At 38.8% G+C, this 22,791-nt stretch overlaps 1 protein-coding gene across 1 annotated transcript in view; it reads left to right on the forward strand.

Moving 5' to 3' along the window:
- LOC127425141 (E3 ubiquitin-protein ligase TRIM7-like) overlaps positions 1-22,791 on the forward strand; it is a 116,339-nt gene that overhangs the window by 43,059 nt on the left and 50,489 nt on the right. Inside the window, exons 3-4 of the mRNA XM_051670826.1 lie at positions 2,896-2,991; positions 14,516-14,749. Coding sequence (XP_051526786.1) covers positions 2,896-2,991; positions 14,516-14,749 — 330 coding nt within the window. The remainder of the gene's footprint in view (positions 1-2,895; positions 2,992-14,515; positions 14,750-22,791) is intronic.

Below are 22,791 nucleotides of genomic sequence, written 5' to 3' on the forward strand. Positions count from 1 at the left end.
TTTGTTTGTTTCCTGGGTATCAAACCCATAATCTTGGCGTTGTTACTGCCATGCTCTACCAGTTGAGCTTCAGGAACCCTTAATTATTAACAATATTGCTTTGAAAAGTTAATAAATCATTCTCTATAACTGTTTTCAGGGTGTGAAAAAATTATATTCTGACAGAGCTTGAGTATAAAGATGCAGCAGGAGCTTTTACCTCTCTTTACTGCTCTCCTTTGACATGGAGAATTCCATTCTAGAATCTTGGGAATGCTTCCCACTCATTTATGGCATGGTCAAATGTTTACGGAGTAGTTTAAAATTTAAATCTCCAGCGATAACATGCTGTAACCCTGTCTAACCCTGGACTTACGCTCTCTAAATGATAGCAATCTAGAAACATGAACAGAACGCATTTCAGGCAAAATAAAGACGAAGGTAATAAAAAGAGAGAGTTAAATTTGCCCAATATAACATCACTGTCTGCCTGTGTCCAAAAATCACATACTGTTAGAGGATGCAATGCATTTGATGAAGAGTGCACTTCTCGGCTGGTATGTGCATTCATTACAGGTACTGTAGGTATACAGGTGAGTAGTATGAATACATTTCAGACATGCTTCATCCGGAAATGTGGGCATTGTCCCGTGACCTGAATATATGATGAAGTAGGAACAACTGCAAAAATAATTTACTCTAGTTTTGTTAAAGCCCCGTTTAACTACATGAAGCAACTTTTTGTAATATGTAGCACTTACAGTTGAAATGTGCCATCTGACCATGATTATTATAGTTTAAAAATAAAATAAAAACAGACTGTTGTGCATCCTCTTTCTGACTTCATTAGTCATTTTTGAAGGGAAAAATAAGGAAAACGATAATACATTTTTTATGATGATTATTTTAAGTTAGTTTTTCAATAACTGTTGTTAGTTTCGTTTAGTTTGTTTTTCATTTACTTTGCAATATTTATTTTATTTCAGTTTACAAAAATGTTTATTAATCAATAGTTTTTGTCTTGGTTTTAGTTTATGAAAACAACCCTGCTCCCGACTCACGTCTCCTCAGGTCCCGTGGCATTACGCAAGAGTACAGTGTCCAGTGGATGCGCACTTCAGAATCTTGCCAGAAATAGTAGTGCATCTGATTATTTCTTGCCTATTCTTTTTGTAGTACTGAGGTTTTGGACACCCTACTCCACTGGGACACTTTTTGTGGCATACTATATAGTAGAGAAGTATTCATATTTGGACACAGCGAATATAACCATCAGTGATACTGTTTCCGCAAATACTTGTGCGGTGTGACATCACTTGTGGGTGGGTCCCCTTCTCAGGTCTTGGGGTGTAGGGGACAAAGTTTGCAGTAAGCCATTGCTCAAAGCTAATAGACATGAACTTCTAGAGTTTTTAACAGAACGCAAAGTTCTTTTTTCTGTTTTTTGTATAAAGAATGGACACATTACATTACATTTTTGCTAATGCAAGCTAACAAACGCAAAGACAAATTTCTTTTTAGCGCAGTCTTGTTCAATGAACGCCAACATCAATTTCACACAAGAGTCAAAGCCTGCTGTCTACACACATGCACAATTTTCCTACAACCATTGCTCACCACACAGAGGGGAACTGGCCCCCACAGTGAGCTTGGTTTCCCCCAAGGTTATTTTTCTCTATTAACCAACATCTTATGGAGTTTTGTGTTCCTTGCCACTGCCTTTAGCTTGCTCACTGGGGGTCTAAATACAAATATTATTTATTTATTTATTATTAAGGCACAATTTACAATAATGTTTTTATCAAACCAAACAATGAAACTCTAAGACATTACAGATATTTCAGCTTTGTTTCTGTTAAAGCATAATTTTCTGTAAAGCTGCTTTGAAATGATGTGTTGTGAAAAGCACTATTCAAATAAAAATGACAGAAAAGAGTGCATTTGTTTTGTTTTTATCCTCTTTTCTCCCAATTTGGAATGCCTAATTCCCACTCCTCCCAGGTCCTCGTGCTGGTGCAGTTACCTCAATCGAGGTGGCAGAGGACAAGTCTCAGTTGCCTCCACTTCTAAGACAGTCAATCTGCGCATCTTATCACGTGGCTGGTTGTGCATGACACCACAGAGACTCCCAGCATGTGGAGGCTCATGCTACTCTCCGCAATCCATGCACAATTTACCACATGCTCCATTGAGAGTGAGAACCACTAATCGTGACCACGAGGAGGTTACCCCTTGTGACTCTTCCCTCCCTAACAACCGGGCCAATTTGGTTGCTTAGGAGACCTGGCTGGAGTCACTCAGCACACCCTGGATTCGAACTCGCGACTCCAGGGGTGGTAGTCAGCATCAATACTCACTGAGCTACCCAGGCTGCCTGAAAATGCCCGAAAAGAGGGCATTTGTACTATAAATGTATTTTTTATTTTCTTGAAAAACAGTTTAACAATGTGAGGTCTATGTAGAAAATACTCGATGAAAAATCAAACAAGCAAAACCGGTCATGAAAAGTGTGCTAATATTATTGAGTATTTGAAAATAAATGAATTTAGTAAATATATATATATAATTTATTTTATTTTTTTCAAAATGAACAAACATGAATGATCTGAGATGCCATTATTAAATAACACAACTATATATTTAGAAAGCTCAATTTTAAAAATCCAGACTACATTACATGTTAAATCTAGTAACTTTAAGTATGGTTGGAGAAACAGCGTAATTTAAATAGAAATATCAATATTATATACAGTTATAATTAATATTTTGTGCTTCTATGAAAGGTTGACGTCAATCAAAATCGGCAAACAAACACTTTTAATAAAACCTCCCAAATCAAACAAAATTATGGATGAAAATTTTACAAAATTATAATTTGAGATTTCAAAATCTCCCATGTTTTTTCTCGACACACAGAGATTTCTGGGAAAAACAGAACTGAACATTCAGACCAGTATCGACAGAAGAAGCCTTCAGCTGACTGAGTTGAAGAACAAACTACACACTCTGCAGGTATTATAAAACTCTATTGTCAATCCACTATTTGCAGTAGACGGGCGAAATAAATGCTTTGAAGTCCTTATATGTTCTTTGATGGCCCTGATGCAATATTCACATAGTATGGTACAACGAGGCTGAAGGCCCCACAGGGTAAAAGGCTCCTTTGATTTTATTTTCTCCCAAAACAATAAATAGCAACAAAAACTACCACAGGACTTTCCTAAACACCTGTTTTTCACTATGCACTAAAACAAATTTCCTGATCTATGAGATCTTTGCATGTGATGTCTAAAGGTTGATTTTAAGGCAGTTTGATCTACTTTTTTATATCTTTTAAAATGTTGCAAATTTATGTAGCTAATGAAAATCTCTAAAATGATCACATTTATTTTAAGACAAAATACTTTGTCATTTTCAGTTTTGTTTAAGGTCATTAAATCAAAAGATTTTTTTTAAAATAACTGTCCAATATGTTAAAGGATTTTAATTAGGGTAAAAATCCCCCCTGTTGCAGGGGCTGAAGGTCCCTGTAAAACACATTATTTTTTTAATAATGGGGGAATAGATTTGTTCTAAAAAGGTGTAAATAGTGGGCTTACATTGACTAATCAAATCACAATGAAGCTTAATTCATTAATAGAATACTTGAGATGTTATAAAATGCCAAATGGGTTTGAAATTAACAGAAATTTGTGCACCCTTTTCTGAAGTAGTTATTTTGAGTAATCATTATCTTAATTTGTTACTCAAAGTATCTTGCCATCTCAAAATTATTTGCAATAGTTGACCAATTTTGCACTATAACTTTTGCCACTATGTTTACACAATATCACAATAACCCCCCCGCCCCCCCCCCCCCCCAAAGGTGCTTTTTACCCCATCATTGATTGTTACTGATGATTAGATGTGTGTTTCAGGTAATGTCTGAGCTCTTGGTTATCACTGTTTTTACTGTTTTATTTTTGGCTACCACTGATACAAAGTGTACATCAGTTCATAAAGTGTCTTGTGTCACTATAAAGAAGGGAATGCATTGATCAAGGGATCGTTCACCTAAAAAAAAAAAAGACAATTATGTCATCATTTACACACCCTCTTATTGTTCCAAACCTGTATGACTTTCTATTTTCCTTGGAATACTAATGTAGATGTTGAGCTTTATGTTAGTCTCATTCACCATTCACTTTCATAGCCTCTTGTTTTCCATACAGTGAAAGTGAATGATTACTGAGGCTGTAATGCTGCCTAACATCTCCATTATGATAACATGAATATGGCAGCTGTAGAAATGGAAGTTCCACCTTTCTGTTAAAATAGGGAATCACCTTTTTGACAGAGAAATCGCCTGCCAGTTTACTCGAAAATGCAATGTTGACAGATTTTACTGCTCATTTGAAATATGTTATTTAATCATAATCTTGACCAAACATTTCGGTCTTTCCCCAATGAAGTAAATAGATGTATTTGTCCACCACTTGTATCCAAAGAAGTAGCTGCATGGATGCATTGCGAATATGGCCACCGAAAATAGCCGCCGAGTGACCTTACTTGCCAGTGTCATAAATTAAAGGAATGTTCTGGGTTCAATACAAGTTAAGCTCAATGGACAGCATTTGTGTAATAATGCTGATTACCACAAAGATTTGTTTAGACTCATACCTCCTTTTCTTTAAAAAAAGCAAAAATCTGTGTTTCAGTGACACTTAAAATGGAAGTGAATGGGGTCAATGGAAGTGAATATAGGCCAATTTTTGGAGGATTTAAACAGAAATGTGAAGCGAATAATTGTATAAAAGCACTTGCAGTAATTCTTCTGTTAAAACTTGTGTATTATTTGAGCTGTTAAGTTGTTTAAATTGTCATTTTTACAGTCATTTTACAGGGTTTTATGGTTTGTTGACCTTGCATGGTCATGATAACAAGGTTGTAAAATTGGCTATATCTTTACACAGAAAAGGTTAGTAAGTGATTTTATCACACTAAAATCATTTTTACACACATATCCTTTGTCTTGTGGCTATACTTTTGAAACAGTGAGTATTTTAATTTTCAAAAATTTACCCCCATTCACTTATAACTTATAAGTGCCTCACTGGAACCAAGATTTTTGCTTTTTTTTTTTTTAAAGAAAAGGAGGGACAAGTCAAAATAAATTTTTGTGGTAATCAGTATTATGCCACAAATGCTGTAGATTGAGCTCAACTTGTATTGAACCTGGAACATTCCTTTAAACTTCTAATCAAAGGGATAGTTCTCCCAAAAATGAAAATTATCTCATCATTTACTCACCCTCATGCCATCTAAGATGTGTATGACTTTTTGTCTTCTGCAGAATACAAACAAAGATTTTTTTTTTTTTAAATATCTCCGGTCTCTAGGTCATACAATGCAAGTGAATGGTAATCAGGCCTTTGAAGCTCCAAAAAGGACATTAAGTCAGCATAAAAGTAATGACCCCAGTGGTTTTATCAATGTCTTCTGAAGCGATCCAGTTGGCTTTAAGTGAGAACAGACAAAAATTGTAACTCCTTTTTCCACTGTCATTGCAGTCTCTGGACACGATCGTGATTTCAAACTCGATTACACTTCCTAGTGCTTGATGCATGTGCAGAGCGCTAGATGGCGCTATAGGAAATATAATCAAGCTTAAAATCATGATTGCCAAGGAGACTGCTGTTAAGATGTAGGGTGAAAAATAAGTTATATGTAAAAATTAGTCTGTTCTCACCCAAAACCAACTGGATCGCTTCAGAAGACATTGATTAAACCACTGGAGTCTGCTGGATTATGTTTATGCTTACTTTATCTGCTTTTTTGGAGCTGATCACCATTCACTTGCATTGTACTGACCTACAGAGCTCAAATATTCTTCTAAAAATGTTAATTTGTGTTCTGCAGAAGCAAGTCATACACATCTGGGATGGCATGAGGGTGAGTAAATGAGACAATTTTAATTGCCTACTGGCATTGATTTTAAGGGGCATTGGTTGTGTGGTTGTTTCTAAACATATAAAAACACAATTAATTGAAATAAAATCTCAAAAGTTCAAAATTGCACAGAGAGCCAAGCACACAAAAAAATGTACTCACTTCCACAACAGTCACAGGGTAATTCCCACGAAAAACTGATTTCATTGAGGCCACACACGATTTTTTTTTAATGTTAACGATTTTCTTTATTTTCTTTATGGAACAAAGGGAAATTTGAAATCATTGTAAACAGAAAATCAAAACATATTTTAACATTTTTCCACATTTTTGAAAACATTTTCTGGAGCATGTTCAGATAAATAATGAAGACAAATTTATTCACAATTTACAGATAAATACTATAAACAATTTATAAATCATTTAAAATCATTCCGTCCAAGTAACCAAGTAACATTTTGAAAATAGGACAACTTTCATGAATATGAGAATTTACGTCAGAACAGCTTTACATGATTTAGAGGATGTGACCCTATTAAGCCCACATACCATATAAGCCCACTTACTGTTTTATATTGAAATATAAAAAAAAGACAGAAAGCAAGAGGAAAAAAAAATTTGTTGCAGAGGAAATGCACAGATTTGTTGGTATCATTTTACTTTTTATTTAGAGCAAGTCAAATATTTCATTTTGGAAGTGGCTCCAAAACTTCACTGTTTTTGAAGACATAATAAATGCCTGAGTGATGATCACAAAGATAGATGTAGTATAAGATGTAATAAAAACAGCTGATAAACACATTCATTGAAATATTTAAGAAGCTTCTTGAGCTCAAACAAGATTTAGTTCTCTGTCTGTAATTTTAATCCAGAAATATAACTTTCTTTTCTTGTGGGCTTAAAAGGAACAGTGCCTTTGAAAAGCCTGTTTGCACGTAGCTTAAAAGCAGAATTATTATTTTCTTAATTAAACACCAATAACAAACATGCTCAACATTGTAAAATATAGTGTTTTTTATTAGTGGAAAAAATATTATGTGTTTACCTTGACTCTACTATAAATGATTGAGGTTTATTTTCCATTGACCTCTATCATTCCTAATAAGCCCACTGGGCAAATAACCCATTGAACCCCATACTAATTTTTATTTTTTACACAATTCATTGTAAACTCTACATACTGAATCTATTTTCATTGCAGGGAGAAAATTAATAGGCAGAGTAAAAATTACAAGGACTTTTAAATATGAATAAAGCTTGCTGGATTCAGAAAGTGAATATTTCATAAACTGGTTATGATGTTTGAGGTCTAAATCTAAACAATCAAAATTGAGGTGTTTATTTGGTAAATTGTGAAGCATTCACATTTAGAAGCATTGTGGGTTTATTAAGAACACATGTGGGTTTAAATGGTACATATGTTCCTTATAAGCCCACTCCTGAATTTTATGTTTGCAATTAAATAAAGATACTTAATTTTGTCAGTTACGAACCCCCTTTAACTCAAACGGTATATGAAAAAAGGGTAAAGCAACATAAAAAAGGGTACGTGCAACTTTGGTGTAACGTCACATTAATGTTTATTAATATCCCATGACAAATAAGTTACACAAAAGAAAAAAAAAACAAGCATCATAATGAAATAAGGACAAAAATTAACCTAACACTAAACGTTTATCTTAAACACAAGCATAAAACAATAGAACAAACAACTGAAATACCTGGAACTCCCAAACATAAGTTGGTATCAGGCAAAAAGAAAATAACAACTGAACAAGTTATAACATAGGAAAAACAAAAGAAAAGAAAATAAACAGGCTTTGTTTGCTGGACCGGTGAATCTTTCCTCTCCCCCATACTTCAGTGTCTTTTTACACTCGATTCAGTCAGTTGAGCTCTGATGAGCAGACGAATTCCAGGTGTGCAAAGGCGGACCTAAAAGAAACACTCGCACACTTGGAGAGGGAGAGAGAGATTGAGAGAAACTCCAAACTGAAATCACGGACTTTAACACTCCCCCACCTAAAAGAAGGACCTGCTTTCCGACAGATTCTGCGTAAAGAGAAATGGTTAAGCAAGAAACAAAGATTCAAAAAGGGAAAAATAAACATACAAACCAGTCAAACTTACCCCCTTGAGAGGGCATCTGCAGTGATGTTCTCAGCCCCTTTTTTGTGCTGAGTGTCAAGGTTATATCTTTGAGACATCAAAGCCCAATGCATCAATGTCTGGTTATGGTTATACATCCGAGTTAGAAAACCAGCAGATTGTGATCAATGTAAACCACGACCGGAGTAGAGGTAGGACCCAAATACACGTCAAAATGTTGTAGAGCAAGCAGCAGACAATGTCTCCTCCTCTATGGTGGAATAGTTCAACTGGGGATGAGTGAACTTTGCAGAGAAGTAAGAAACTGATGCTAGACACCATCAACCCCATCCTGAAGGAGGAAAGCCCCAGCTCCCGTCGCACTGGCATCCACCTCCAACTTCAATGACCGAGACAAATCAGGAGACGACAACACCGGAACACTGCAGAGAAGAGACTTAACACACACAAAAGCATGCTGACATTCATCAGACCAAATGAAAGGCACTTTTGGACTAGTATTGTCGCACAGTTTTGTCACACAGTTTTGTCAAAGAGGCAAGAACAATAGAAAAATTCTTATTGAAACACCTATAATATCCAGCATTCCTAAAAATCGTCGCAGCTCCATCCTCGTGGTGGGTGCAGGATATGCCAGAATAGCTGACACCTTCAAATCCACTGGATGCACTTGACCCTTGCCAACCTGCTTCCCCAGGTAAGTTACCATTGCTTTTGCAAATTCGCACTTTTCCAAGTTCAACGTCAGGTTGGCAGCAGCAAGCAATCAAAAACAGTGCACAATGTTGACAAGTGCTCAGTCCAGATGGAGGAATAAATCACCGCATCATCTAAAGAAATATTACAAATGTAACGTCACCGAGAACCATCGACTTTAACCACTGAACTGTTGCTGGGGCGTTTTGCAAACCTAACACCATCCTCATGCATTGTAGGATTGGTAGTTACGAATGCTGAGATGTTAGAAGCATGGGTGGTCAAATTCACCTGCCATTAACCTTTTAAAAGGTCCAGTTTGGTGATATACTGAGCAGCCCCAAGATTTTCAGTGCAGTCCTTGATGCACGGCAATGGAAATGAATCAGGTACATTCACTGCATTAACTTTTCGAAAAACAGTACAGAATCTGGCTGACCCATCCATTTTAGGAACTAAAATGCAAGGTGAACTCGCATTTTAGAACGCCATTCTGTAACATATTATACCTCTTTTTTTCTTTTTTTTTCTTTTTATCTCTCTCTTACCTGCGTACATGACAGCGGTACGCATGCTGTTTTATGGGTGAGGCTGTACCCACATCGATGTCATGATGGATAACTGTAGTAAATGAAGGAACATCACTAAACAAGTTAGGGTAGCTCTCTATCAAATCAATTACATCCTGTTTTTGTCAACAGGCAGGAAAGATAATTGGGACTGTATAGAATCCAAGAAATCTGAATTTTTCAAACCACCATTTAACATCTCTGTATACATTTCCAACCCATCAAAATCATCGGTGATCAGTGTGTTAGAAACTAAAGATACCTGCTCCACCCCCATCGCAGTAGGTTGATTAAATTCAGAGTCTACTCGCACCAGACAGTATTTCCGTAACATAGATTTTAATGTCTAGTGCCAGTGCTCCAGAGCACCCTGTGACTCAGGATGATATGCGCTGGACATGACGTGTGACACCCCAAGAGCTTGCAATGCACTACGAAAAGCTTTTGACAAAAAATTTGAGCCTTTTTTTATTTGTATTATACTTGGGTCTTTTTATTAACAATTTTTTTATTGATTCACATATTGAACACAGAAAAACAAAACATATATACACAGAATCAACAATTAAACCCCACTATTACCCCTCCCAATACCCAACCCCACCCTGGCCCCCAACAACATCCCAGTGGTAACACATGATTATAGACACAAACACAAAAAAATTAATAAATAAAAAATAATAATAATCACACATCCAGAAACGCAAGATATCCGCCCCATTTCCCCACAAACCATTTTAATTTCCCCAGTCTTCTAAATGACCCTTCTTCAAAGGCTGCCACCCTCCCCATCTCCGAGCACCACTCCTGAAATCTCTTGAGAGAAGTTGAAGCTCCGTCCACATTGACGCTTCACAGGATGTGTAAAAACCTTGGTCTTACTGATATTTGGAGACTTTCAAACCCATCTGGGAGGGACTATACATTTTTTTCATCAGTCCATAAGCTTTATTCTAGAATAGATTTTTTAAAATCTAAATCCCTCATTTCATCTGTTGTTGATTGTTCAGTTGGAAACATCTTAGTCTCAGATCACACCCTGGTGAGTTTAGAGGTGTTGCCACAAATGGAGAAAAAGAAATCATATAGTTGGCACTTTAATGTATTCCTTTTGCAAAATCCTGATTTCCAACGAATGTTAAAGGCTGAAATCAGTGTATATATGGAGACCAACTGGTCCTCAGTATCCTCTGTGGGCATGGCTTGGGAGGCACTTAAGGCGGTTCGTAGGGGTCGGATAATACAGTATGCCTCATTCATAAAAAAATCCAAAGCACGAGAACTCGTGGAGTTGGAAGGAAATATTAAAAGTGCAGAGGCAGAGCTGAAGCGCTGAATACTATTTTGTCGTGGAAGGTGGCGTTTTGGTTATTCAGGACAAGACAGTCATACTTTTAGTCGGGGAACAAAGCAGGGAAGCTTTTGGCTAGATATATAAAGCAGAGAGAGTCTTTTTCTACCATTCCCTCACTGAAATCTGCTGGTGGTAAGATATTTACCTCGGCCATTGATATTAATAATGCTTTTAAAGAATTCTATCATGATCTCTATAGTTCCACGTCTTCGTCTACTGATGAGGATATTAGAAATTTTGTGGAACCATTAGAACTCCTTAAACTGACGACGGAGCAAAAAAATTCTCTTGATTCTGAGATAACCATGGAGGAGCTTGGCAAGGTAATTAAGGCCTTCCCTACAGTTTTTTAGATCTTATGCTACAGAACTGACTCCACTTTTGTTAGAAGTTTATACAGAATCATTAAAGAATGGAAAGCTTCCACCAACCATGAGACAAGCCCGGATCAGTCTGATTCTTAAAAATGACAAAGATCCATGTGAGTGTAAGAGTTACCATCCAATTTCCCTGATTCAGTTAGATGTTAAAATTTTGGATAACCGATTACGTTATGACATCTCTGATACATATAGATCAGGTGGGGTTTATTCGGGGCCGCAGCTCTTCTGACAACATTAGGCGTCTCATCAATATTATGTGGTTAGTGGCGAATGATCAGAATCCGGTTGCGGCCATCTCACTTGATGCTGAAAAGGCATTTGATATGGTAGAATGGGATTATCTTTTTAAGATTTTGGAAATATAGGGGTTCGGGAATACTTTTATTGGATGGATTAAGTTACTTTCTAGACATCCGGTAGCGGCGGTACAAACAAATGGATTAATTTCAGATTATTTTACTCTGGATAGGGGCACCCGGCAGGTTTGCCCTCTTTCCCCATTATTGTTCTGTCTTGCCCTGGTACCATTAGCAGCCGTGATAAGAAGGGAAGATGATTTTCCAGGGGTGGTGGCAGGAGGTGTGGCGCATAAGCTTTTGCTTTACGCAGATGATATTTTATTATTTGTCTCTGACCCCACTAGATCAGTGCCTTGCCTCCACATAATTATTCATTCCTTTTCTAAGTTCTCGGGATACAGAGTCAATTGGTTTAAATCCGAAGCTTTGGCTCTGACAGCGTACTGCCCAGTAACGGCTTTCCAGCCGGGTGCCTTCCAGTGGCCCAAACAGGGCATTAAGTATTTGGGCATTTTATTCCCAGCAAATTTTAGTTAATTTTGATCCCTTAATAAAAAGGTTTTCGAGTGATATGGGCAGGTGGGCTTCAATACTTTTATCTATGATTGGGAAGGTTAATGTTAATAAAATGAATTGTATTCCAAAATGTATCTACCTGATACAGTCTCTCCCTGTAGATTTCCTCCTCTCTTATTTCAAGCAATTTGATATCATAGCGAAGTCCTTCATTTGGAATGGTAAGCATCCTAGATTACATTTTAATAAGTTGCATAGACTGATCGACAAAGGTGGGCTTGGCCTACACAATATTTAGTTTTATTATTATGCATTCGGTCTTAGACATTTGGCTCATTGGTCGCTTCCACCTGAGAGAGCCCCTCCCTGGTTTTGTATTGAACGGGAAGTTCTTGCCCCTATATTGCAATGCCTTTCTATCAAACTAATCGGAGAAGATAAGTTACACCCCATTATCTCGCATTTGCACTCAGTATGGACAAAAGTGTCCAGAATGTTTAATTCTGACATTTATTTAAATGTTGCCTCAAGCATATGGCTGAATCCTAAATTATGTATTGATAAGTCCCCTTTCTGCTGGTCAGAGTGGATTGTGAGGGGGGTTACTACACTCGGTGACCTATATGAAAGTGGAGTGTTGAGATCTTTTGAAGATTTGGTTCAACATTTTGGGATTCCTAGATCTCAGTTTTTTAGGTATTTACATCTGCGGCACCTGCTCTGTACTATTTTTGAGAGTAGCATACCCCCCCCCCCCCAATCCCAAAAGGGGCAGATAGTCTGAGAGTGGTGATTACTGCATTTGGAAAAGGTCATGAGGCATCAGTGTATTACTCCCTGCTAATTCAGAGTCTTGGGGACGGAGCTTTAACTTCTATCAAGAGATTATGGGAGAAAGATTTAAACTTGGTATTGGAGGAAGGAGTGTGGGCTAGGATTTTAAAAAACATCAAGTCTGCATCTAGAGATACAAGGGTGTGCCTTATGCAATTCAAGATTATACATCGATTCTATTGGACCCCATCAAGATTGTATAGGCTCGGTCTTAAAACACACCCACCTGCTGGCGATGCCAATCAGAAGACGAGACACAACCCATGTTTTTTGGGGATGTGTTAAGATCCAAGAATTTTGGTTGAGGGTTCAGAGCTTTATGTGTGACATAGTGGACACTCAATTTTCATTTTGCACCAGACTGTGTATTTTGGGTGATGGGGCAGTCCTGAATATAGGGGATAACTATATAAAAAGCTGGGTTCTAACCAGCTTGATGATTGGCAGACAGGGAATCCTCAGGGGATGGAAGCCAACCAATGCGCCATCATTTCGTGAGTGATGTACCGAGTTGGGCAGGGTAGCGGCTTTTGAGGAGATGGCATGTAGAAGGCTAGGCAACCTGGATTTGTACATCAGGAAATGTGGCAGCTATTTAGCCTTTTTGGAAGGCTCTCGGGGAGGGGCAGCGGAGAGAGACTAGTGGGGTTTTTCTGTTTATTTATTTATTTTATGTTTCTAAATATTTTCTGCTGTTTTATTGTCTATTTGTGTGTCTTTGTCAGTTGGCTTTTGACCACTGGGGTGCTTGTTTGTGTCCGGTGGGGGTGGGGGGTTAATGTTCGGGGGGAAAAATTGTGATTTCATGTGATTTGATTTTGATTTTCTGTTGGGCCTATTTGATTTGCTGCATGGAATCAATAAAAATTGTTAATAAAAAAATAAATAAATAACGGTCTTTTTAAAATGACAGTACTCTGCGCTAAGGGGTGGGTGAAATATCAATTGCAGTGTTGCAAGATCTCACATGAGAATCAAGCAGTCTAGTCTGGAAAAACAAGCTCAAAATAAGCCATTGCCTCACAATAAATAAAAAAATTAGCGATTTATCACAATAGAAATCATAACAAGCATACAGTTAATTAACAGTTAAGAGAAATTTTAATTAAAGATCTGCGTTATCTGATCTGAGTTAAAACCCGGCAGAATCAAATCTGTATTGATGCATCATATCTAACTATAATTCAATGAAGACTTGGAAACAACTGATAAAAGTACTTTTTATGTCTAATAATGTTTTCCTTGTATCTGAATTAGCTGTGCATGTATAAGTAGTAATTATACATAGTCGTTAAATAGGTCTTCATTCAGAGAATATGACAGTTAGGCAAAGAAATGTGATGGAGCAGTTTCCTTCAGGTTCAAAGCACGTTTAATTTTTTCAGGCAACATGAAGTGGTGTAGTTCTAAAAATATACTGTGATAAAACCTTTGGCCTTTAGTTTCATGAAAAAATTATCAGAACAAAATTAACCGGTTATAACCGGTTTCCAGCATTTAAAAAATAAGGTTTTCACTCCAGAACAATTTAAAATCACTTTGTTCTGGTTTTCAGTTACATTCTGCAAAAAAAATTGTTGGTTTTCGTTTTCGTTCCTAGAACCATTTTTAGTCCCTGGTTTTCAGTGATGTGCAACGTGTACATACAGTAACTGTTAGCATCTCAAAAATTTGTTTTGCTTGCATTTTAATGAATGTTCTCTCTCCACATAATTTACAAATCAGGCACTATTTATTGGACATCTTGTTTGTTGGTCACAGTAAAAATTATTCTCACTCTTATTGTCTGTACTGATGGTGTTATCCTCCTAGTATTGCTCAGTTTGTGTGATGTGTAATTTCTCTTAGATTCAGACTCAGGCAGAGCTGTCCGAGGTGGAGCAAGTCCTGTCTGATGTTGCAAACTCTGTGGATCGGATCCGCAGTGAGCTGGTGGGTGGGATTGAGGAGAAGCGAGAGGCTGTGATTGGTCGAGGACAGAGGATTGTCTCCCAGCTTGAGTCAAAGTTAACACAGCTGCAGGAGCGCAGAGGCCGACTGGAAGAGCAGGCTGTTTCAGACGACCACATCACCTTCCTTCAGGTACAAAGATGCAGTCATCTGAAACATAACAAAGCCCTGACATTTTGTGTTCTTATCTCTTTTCTGACAATTATTTTATCGATGACCATATTGACATGACATGATATATTTCAATTTTTCTTAAAAAAAAAAAAAAAAAAAATCTATAAAAATTAGATTATAAATTAAATTACCATATTTGAATGCCTATTTTTTTTAATAATCCAGTCAGTAATTTAAATACTTTATAAATGAAATCCTCTTTCATTAATCCTCTTATACAATTTTCTATTTATTTGTAACTTGATGAACATCAATGTAAAATATAAAATAAAAATACAAATTTTAACAAGAGCAGCACTTTTGTTGCAATAAGTCAGTTTCTCGCAATAAGCCGTGTTCTGGTGTCCATGTAAACGCAGTCATTGTTTTAGCTGTTTTCCTCATCAGAGGTTGTTAGAATGTTGGGCTGTCTAGTTGTTTGAGATGTTTGACTTCTTCCATAGCGCTTAAAGCAACAACAACAAAAAAAACTCAGTAAAATTCAAATAGGTTGTGTTAGTTTTGTGGTTTGTCTCGTGATATCGAGAGAAACTACATTCAGTAGCACGAGTGATCCCGTTCTGCTCTCCTGTCTCTGGAGCACAAACTGAAAACCTGCTGGACACGTGAAGTCTTTTCCGCAAACCTGTTCTTTTGGACGGTACGTTTCAATGAACCTGTTAAAAAAAATTGTTCAACAGTTCTTTTAGGTCATTGTGTAATGATATCAACACGGTGTCATGTTGATAGTGTACAGATTCAAACACATTCAGTTAAAGCCATATATAAGCGCATATTGCTGATTACATTTTATTCAATGAAGTTATATAATAATGGTGTTTATTTTCATCAGTGTTTCATTTAAGGATCCTGCAGGTCAAATACGACTGACAACTGTTGATAACATCTTGGATAAGTTTCCTACATTAAAGTTTTGCACCTAAAGCACCCAGTACTGACACTGATGTACAAATGTTGATGTCACGTGTCAAAAGAAAGCATGTAAAGTGAATAAACTTGTCATAATCAACTCACCCTTTTTTTTAAATATCATAATCCATCTCATAACAATTTAAAATATAATCTGCATGCACAATACTCAATAGTGAAATTAATTTACATCTCTCGACTGAAAGGTTTTTGCAAGTTTTAATTTAAATGTTGTTAAATAAAACTAGCTGAATGCATATTTCCAGTACGTTTTATTTATTATTGAAGAAACTTACATTTTGTCACTTCATTCAAGTCCTTGGTATGCTCATCAGCAGCTCTCTCATCAGTTCTCAGTATTTCAGACACGTTCGAAAGAGGGAATTCTCAGTTCGGTGCACTGTTGATTCGAGAACTATTGCGACCAGATCCTCATTAAATGGTAGTATAATCAAGTCAAACATATTTCCAGTATGTTTTATTTGTTGTACTTTCTGCTGTTCAGCAAAGTACATCAGAAACATACATTTTGCCCACCTAATCACACGGCACACACATGCGCAGTATCAGCAGCTCATCAGTTCTCAGCATGTTGAACATGTCTGATAGATGCGATTCTCAGTTCAGTGTACTCTTGACTTGAGAACTGCTGCAAGCGACTGATTGCACTGTTGACTCTAGAACTGTTGCGACCAGGGTGTTCAGTCAGATTTTGAACTTGTTGGAGCAGTTAATCACAAAGTAGAGTCAGGAAAAGCAGATATCACCAGTTCTAGGATCATATTACTCCCAGTTATCAGCTCATTTTGAGTCAGAGTGTAGGCACATCCGAGAAACGTTAAGATGGAGTAACTTGTGGATCAGTGTTGACTAGAGACGCAAACTGGTTCAACTTGTTCACTGAAAAGAACCAGTTAAAAAGAATGATTAGTTCACGAACTGGACATCACCAGGTTTTGGGTAGTGAAGCTCCGTCATGCGACCAGAAGTTGAGAACATTTCAACATTTGCTGAAACACACTCTGGTGTAGGCATCCGCTGACCAATGTGAATCTCAGAGAAGTGGGACTAGTTGCGCTGTCAAATCGCAAAAGCATGGCGGACAAACTCAAACATGCAGGGTGTTCATTCCTTGCCCCACCGCGAGTGAACCACATTATAGCGACCACGAGGAGGTTACCCCATGTGGCTCTCCCCTCCCTAGCAACCGAGCCAATTTGGTTGCTTAAGAGACCTGGCTGGAGTCACTCAGCACACCCTGGATTCGAACTCGCGACTCCAGGGGTGGTAGTCAGCATCTTTACTCACTGAGCTTCCCAGGCCCCCTGGAGAAGAGTTTTAATGTTTACTGTTACATTGTCAAAAAGATATACAGTGACAAGAAAAAGTATGTGAACCCTTTGGAATTACCTGCATTTATGTAAAAATCTGTCTTAAAATCTAGTTTGTAACAATAATGAACAAACGCAACCTGTTTATCAAATAACACACACATTATTGTATTGTTCTTGTACATATTGAATACATCATTCATACATTCACAGTGTAGGTTGGAAAAATGTGCACTTAAAGTACTCAGTATAGACACTGAAACAATGTACAAACACTGTACAAACAGTGATGTTACATGTCTAAAGCATATAAAGTGAATAAACTAGTCTTAATCTTTTTACAAATACCATAATCAATCTCATAACTTAAATATAATCTGCATGCACAATACTCAATAGTAAAATTTATTTACATCTCTCGACTGAAAGGTTTTTGCATGTTTTAATTAAAATGTTATATAATAAAACTAGTTGTTTTATTTATTATTGAAGAAACGTACATTTCGCCACCTCATTCAAGTATGCTCATCAGCAGCTCACTCATCAGTTCTCAGTATTTCAGAAAAAGTTTGTGAACCCAAGGCTAATGATGTCAACAAAAGCTCATTAGAGTCAGGAGTTGGCAAAGCTGGCATCCAGTTAATGAAATGAGATTGGAGGTGTAGGTTAGAGCTACTTTGACTTAAAGCACTCATTTCGAGTTTGCTATTCACAAGAAGCATTTGCTGACGTGGACCATGCCTTGCAAAAAAAGATCTCAGAAGACCTACGATCAAGAATTGTTGCTTTGCATAAAGCTTGTAACGGTGACAAACTCAAAATAGCGATTTAAACAGTTAATTCAATAAAATAAATTGAATTAACAAATTTGGATGCCAGACAGGGTTGGGCCTGTCAAAAATACATTTTAGTCCCAGGATAGCTCTTTAAAAGCCACCACCCACATCAAAATTATACACTTTTTAGGAGGAAATATATTGTCCATAAAAAACACAAGTGGCTGTGACTCAAACTCAATATATTTATTCTAAACAATGAAATAGTTAAACCAAATAACTCAAAATAAACAGTCCAATATATCAAACAAACACAATTACTAAATCAAACATCAAATACTGTACATTTAATTGGCCAAAAGTGTATGATTATGTGTAGGGTGTATGTATGTGTGTATGTGTCTGGAACCTCCATGTCTGGCCCTTGGACGGGACGTGGAAGACCTCAGTGCCTACCACCTGCAGTGGTAGACATAATCACTCAGGCCAGGGCTCCCTCTACGAGACGCCTCTATGCCTTGAAGTGGCGTCAGTTCGCCAAGTGGTGTTTTTCCCGACGCGAAGACCCCCAGAGATGTGCAGTCGGATCGGTGCTTCCTTCCTGCAGGAGAGGCTGGAGGGGCTGTTGTCCCCCTCAACCTTGAAGGTGTATGTAGCCGCTATATCGGCACATCACGATGCAGTAGACGGTAAGTATTTGGGGAAGCACGACTTGATCGTCAGGTTCCTGAGAGGCGCTAGGAGGTTGAATCCCCCCAGATCGCGCCTCATCCCCTCATGGGACCTCTCTGTGGTCCTTTGGGGCCTATGGGGAGCTCCATTCGAGCCCCTGGAGTCAGTTGAGCTAAAGACACTCTCTTTGAAGACTGCCCTCCTGACTGCGCTCACTTCCATCAAGAGGGTAGGGAACCTGCAGGCGTTCTCTGTCAGCGAAACGTGCCTAGAGTTCGGTCTGGGCTCCTCTCATGTGATCCTGAGACCCCGACCGGGCTATGTGCCCAAGGTTCCCATGACCCCGTTTTAGGATCAGGTGGTGAACCTGCAAGCGCTTCCCCAGGAGGAGGCAGACCCAGCCTTGGTATTGCTGTGTCGGATGCATGCTTTACACATTTAGTTGGATCACACGCAAAGCTTTAGAAGCTCCAAGCAGCTCTTTGTCTGCTTTGGCAGACAGCGGAAAGGGAGCGCTGTCTCCAAACAGAGGATCGCTGACTGGGTCAATAACGCAATCGCGATGGCATATTATGCCCAGGACATACCGCCCCCCTTGGGGCTACGAGCCCACTCTACTAGGAGTGTGGTGGCCTCCTGGGTCCTGACCAATGGCGCCTCTTTAGCAGACATCTGCAGAGCAATGGGCTGGGCAATACCCAACACATTTGCGAGGTTTTACAATCTCTGGGTTGAGCCGGTCTTGTCCCGTGTGTTGTCAGGTACGAGCAGGTAAGTTCCAGGATAGCTGGCCGGGTGTACCGCTTGCACATACCCCGAGGTGAACCCCAGTCGTGTACACAAAGCTGTGGACCCTGGATGACCTTCCTCCTTAGCCCTGTGGCAGGCGGGTTTGTGGAGAAACTCGCTGCCGGCCCAGTACATGTGCTGACTAGGCCCTGTACTGGGGTAGGTGCTCCACATGCGCTGGTTCCCCGTAGGTAACCCCGTGTGATGTATCTTCTGCAAAATGGTTTCCCTGTTGGTAAACTGCATCTTACTTGGGCAAAGGTTCCTCTGCCCCTGGTCACCGTGTCTGTAGAGCTCCTCTCCCCCGGGTAGGACCTACCACGGGACTTCTCCACATGACGTACTTCAGACAAAACTCGGTAAGACCATGTGACATATTTCCACTCAAATACCCCCCCCCCTGGGCGGGGTGTGGTCTCCACGGTGTCTTCCCTTGGGAGTGACACCCCCCCCCCCCCCCCGACACTTATGGCCCCCAGTTGGTAAACGATTTCCACTCTTTTTTGGGGAGAAAAAAAGAGGAGAAGAGGCCACAGCTGGGCTAGCCTGTCCCAATTTTTTTGGGCAGTTGACTTGTCCCCGAGGTGCAGGGGACCGTTCGACGCTCGTAGGAGCGTTGGGGAGGTTACGTGACGGCCTGGTGCGCTGGCTACAAGGCACACAGCGGTCTGCCCATCTCACACCGTCAGTCCACGTAACACAGTTTTAGCTTATTGTGGTGTTTTGTATAGGGACCCCTAGTGTCACTACATCGACACAACGTCGGTGAGTGACAGATAGGGAACGTCCTGGTTATTTTTGTAACCTCCGTTCCCTGATGGAGGGAATGAGATGTTGTGTCCCTCTTGCCACAACACTGAACTACCCGCTGAAATGGCCAGGACCTTGTCTCGGCTCCTCAGCACAAAACCTGAATGAGTGGTTGCGAGCCATGCAAATTCCACTCGCCAATTCCCATTGGCCTTTTCTCAAAGATCAGAGGTGTTTGGGGCTCCCAAGGGCGACCCCTAGTGTCACTACATCGACACAACATCTCGTTCCCTCCATCAGGGAACGGAGGTTACGAAAGTAACCAGGACATCTTACATGTCTTAAACAGATTAAAGAAAAGTTAGGAATAGTTATTGTTGTTTTAGCAGAAATTCAGGGGCAAAGTCTTATTTTGGCTAATATTTATGCACCTATTGCTGATGATCAGGCCTTTTTTTATAGATCTTGAAGGGATGTTGCAAGCCACTGGCACCCCTCATGATATAATATTGGGAGGAGGCTTTAATCTATTGATGGACTCAGTCCTTGATCATAGTAAAGCAAAAGTGTGTAAGCCCCCTAGAGCAACATTGACGCTTCACAGGATGTGTAAAAATCTTGGCCTTACAGATATTTGGAGACTTTTGAACCCCTCTGGTAGGGACTATACATTTTTTTCATCAGTCCATAAGATTTATTCTAGAATAATTTTTTTATATATATCTAAGTCCCTCACTTCATCTGTTGTTGATTGCTCAATTGGAAACATCTTAGTCTCAGATCACGCCCTGGTGAGTTTAGAGATGTTGCCACATATGGAGAAAAATCAAATAGTTGGTACTTTAATGTATCCCTTTTGCAAAATCCTGAATTCCAACAAATGTTAAAGGCTGAAATCAATGTTTATATGGAGGCCAACTGGTCCTCTGTGTCCTCTAAGGGTGTGGCTTGGGAGGCATTTAAGGCGGTTTTTAGGGGTCGGATCATACAGTATACCAAAAAATATAAAGCACGAGAACTCGTGGAGTTGGAAATTAATATTAAAGGTGCCGAGGCAGAGCTGAAGTGCTGAATGTCGTCTGATGGCCTCAGAGAATTGACGCGACTGAAATACAGATATAATACTATTTTGTTGCGGAAGGTGCAGTTTTGGTTATTCAGGGCAAGACGGTCATACTTTGAGTCAGGGGACAAAGCAGGGAAGCTTTTGGCTAGATATATAAAGTAGTGAGAGTCTTTTTCTACCATTCCCTCAGTGAAATCTGCTGGTTGTAAAATATTTACCTCATTCATTGATATTAATAATGCTTATAAAGAATTCTATCTTGATCTATATAGTTCCACATCTTCGTCTACTGATGAAGATATTAGAAACATTGTGGAACCATTAGAACTCCCTAAACTGACGACTGAGCAAAAAATTCTCTTGATTCTGAGATAAACTTGGAGGAGCTTGGCGAGGTAATTAAGGCCTTGCCTACAGGCTTTGCCACTGAAATTTTTAGATCTTATGCTACAGAACTGGCTCCACTTTTGTTAGAAGTTTATATGGAATCATTAAAGAATGGAAAGCTTCGCTTTGGCCAACCATGACACAAGCCCGGATCAGTCTGATTCTTAAAAAGGAAAAGATCCAAGCAGGTGTAAGAGTTACCGGCCAATTTCCCTGATCCAGCTAGATCTTTAAATATTGTAAAAAATTCTGGCTAACCGATTAAGTTATGACATCTCATATATATATATATATATATATATATATATATATATATATATATATATATATATATATATATACAGTATATATATATAGATATATATACAGTATATATATAGATCAGGTGGGGTTTATTCAGGGCCGCAGCTCTTCTGAAAACATTAGGCGTTTCATCAGTATCATGTGGTAGTGGCGAATGATCAGACTCTGGTCACTGCCATCTCACTTGACGCTGTAAAGGTGTTTGATATGGTAGAATGGGATTATCTTTTTAGGATTTTGGAAATATACAGGTTTGGGAATACTTTTATTGGATGGATTAAGTTACTTTGTAGACACCTGGTAGCGGTGGTACAAACAAATGGATTAATTTCAGATTATTTTACTCTGGATAGGGGCACCCGGCAGGGTTGCCCTCTTTCCCCATTATTGTTCTGTCTTGCCCTGGAACCATTAGCAGCCACGATAAGAAGGGAAGAAGATTTTCCAGGGGTGATGGCGGGAGGTATGGCGCATATGCTTTTGCTTTACGCTGATGATATTTTATTATTTGTCTCTGACCCCACTAGATATATGCCTTGCCTCCACAGAATTATTAATTCCTTTTCTAAGTTCTCAAGATACAGAGTCAATTAGTCTAAATCCGAAGCTTTGGCTCTGACAGCGTACTGCCCAGTAATGGCTTTTCAGCCGGGCGCCTTCCAGTGGCCCAAACAGGGCATTAAGTATTTGGGCATTTTATTCCCAGCAAATTTGTCTGAGTTAATTTTGACCCCTTAATAAAAAGGTTTTCGAGTGATGTGGGCAGCTTGGCTTCATTACATTTATCTGTGATTGGGAAGGTTAATGTTATTAAAATGAATTGTATTCCAAAATTTAACTACCTGCTACAATCCCTGTAGATGTCCCCCTCTCTTATTTCAAGCAATTTGATAGCATAGCTAAATCCTTCATTTGGAATGGTAAGCGTCCTAGATTACATTTCAATATGTTACATAGGCCGACTGACAAAGGTGGGCTAGTCCTACCCAAGATTTTGTTTTATTATTATGCGTTCGG

This window comes from Myxocyprinus asiaticus, chromosome 34 (assembly GCF_019703515.2).
Source record: "Myxocyprinus asiaticus isolate MX2 ecotype Aquarium Trade chromosome 34, UBuf_Myxa_2, whole genome shotgun sequence".
NCBI classification, from domain to species: Eukaryota; Metazoa; Chordata; class Actinopteri; order Cypriniformes; family Catostomidae; genus Myxocyprinus; species Myxocyprinus asiaticus.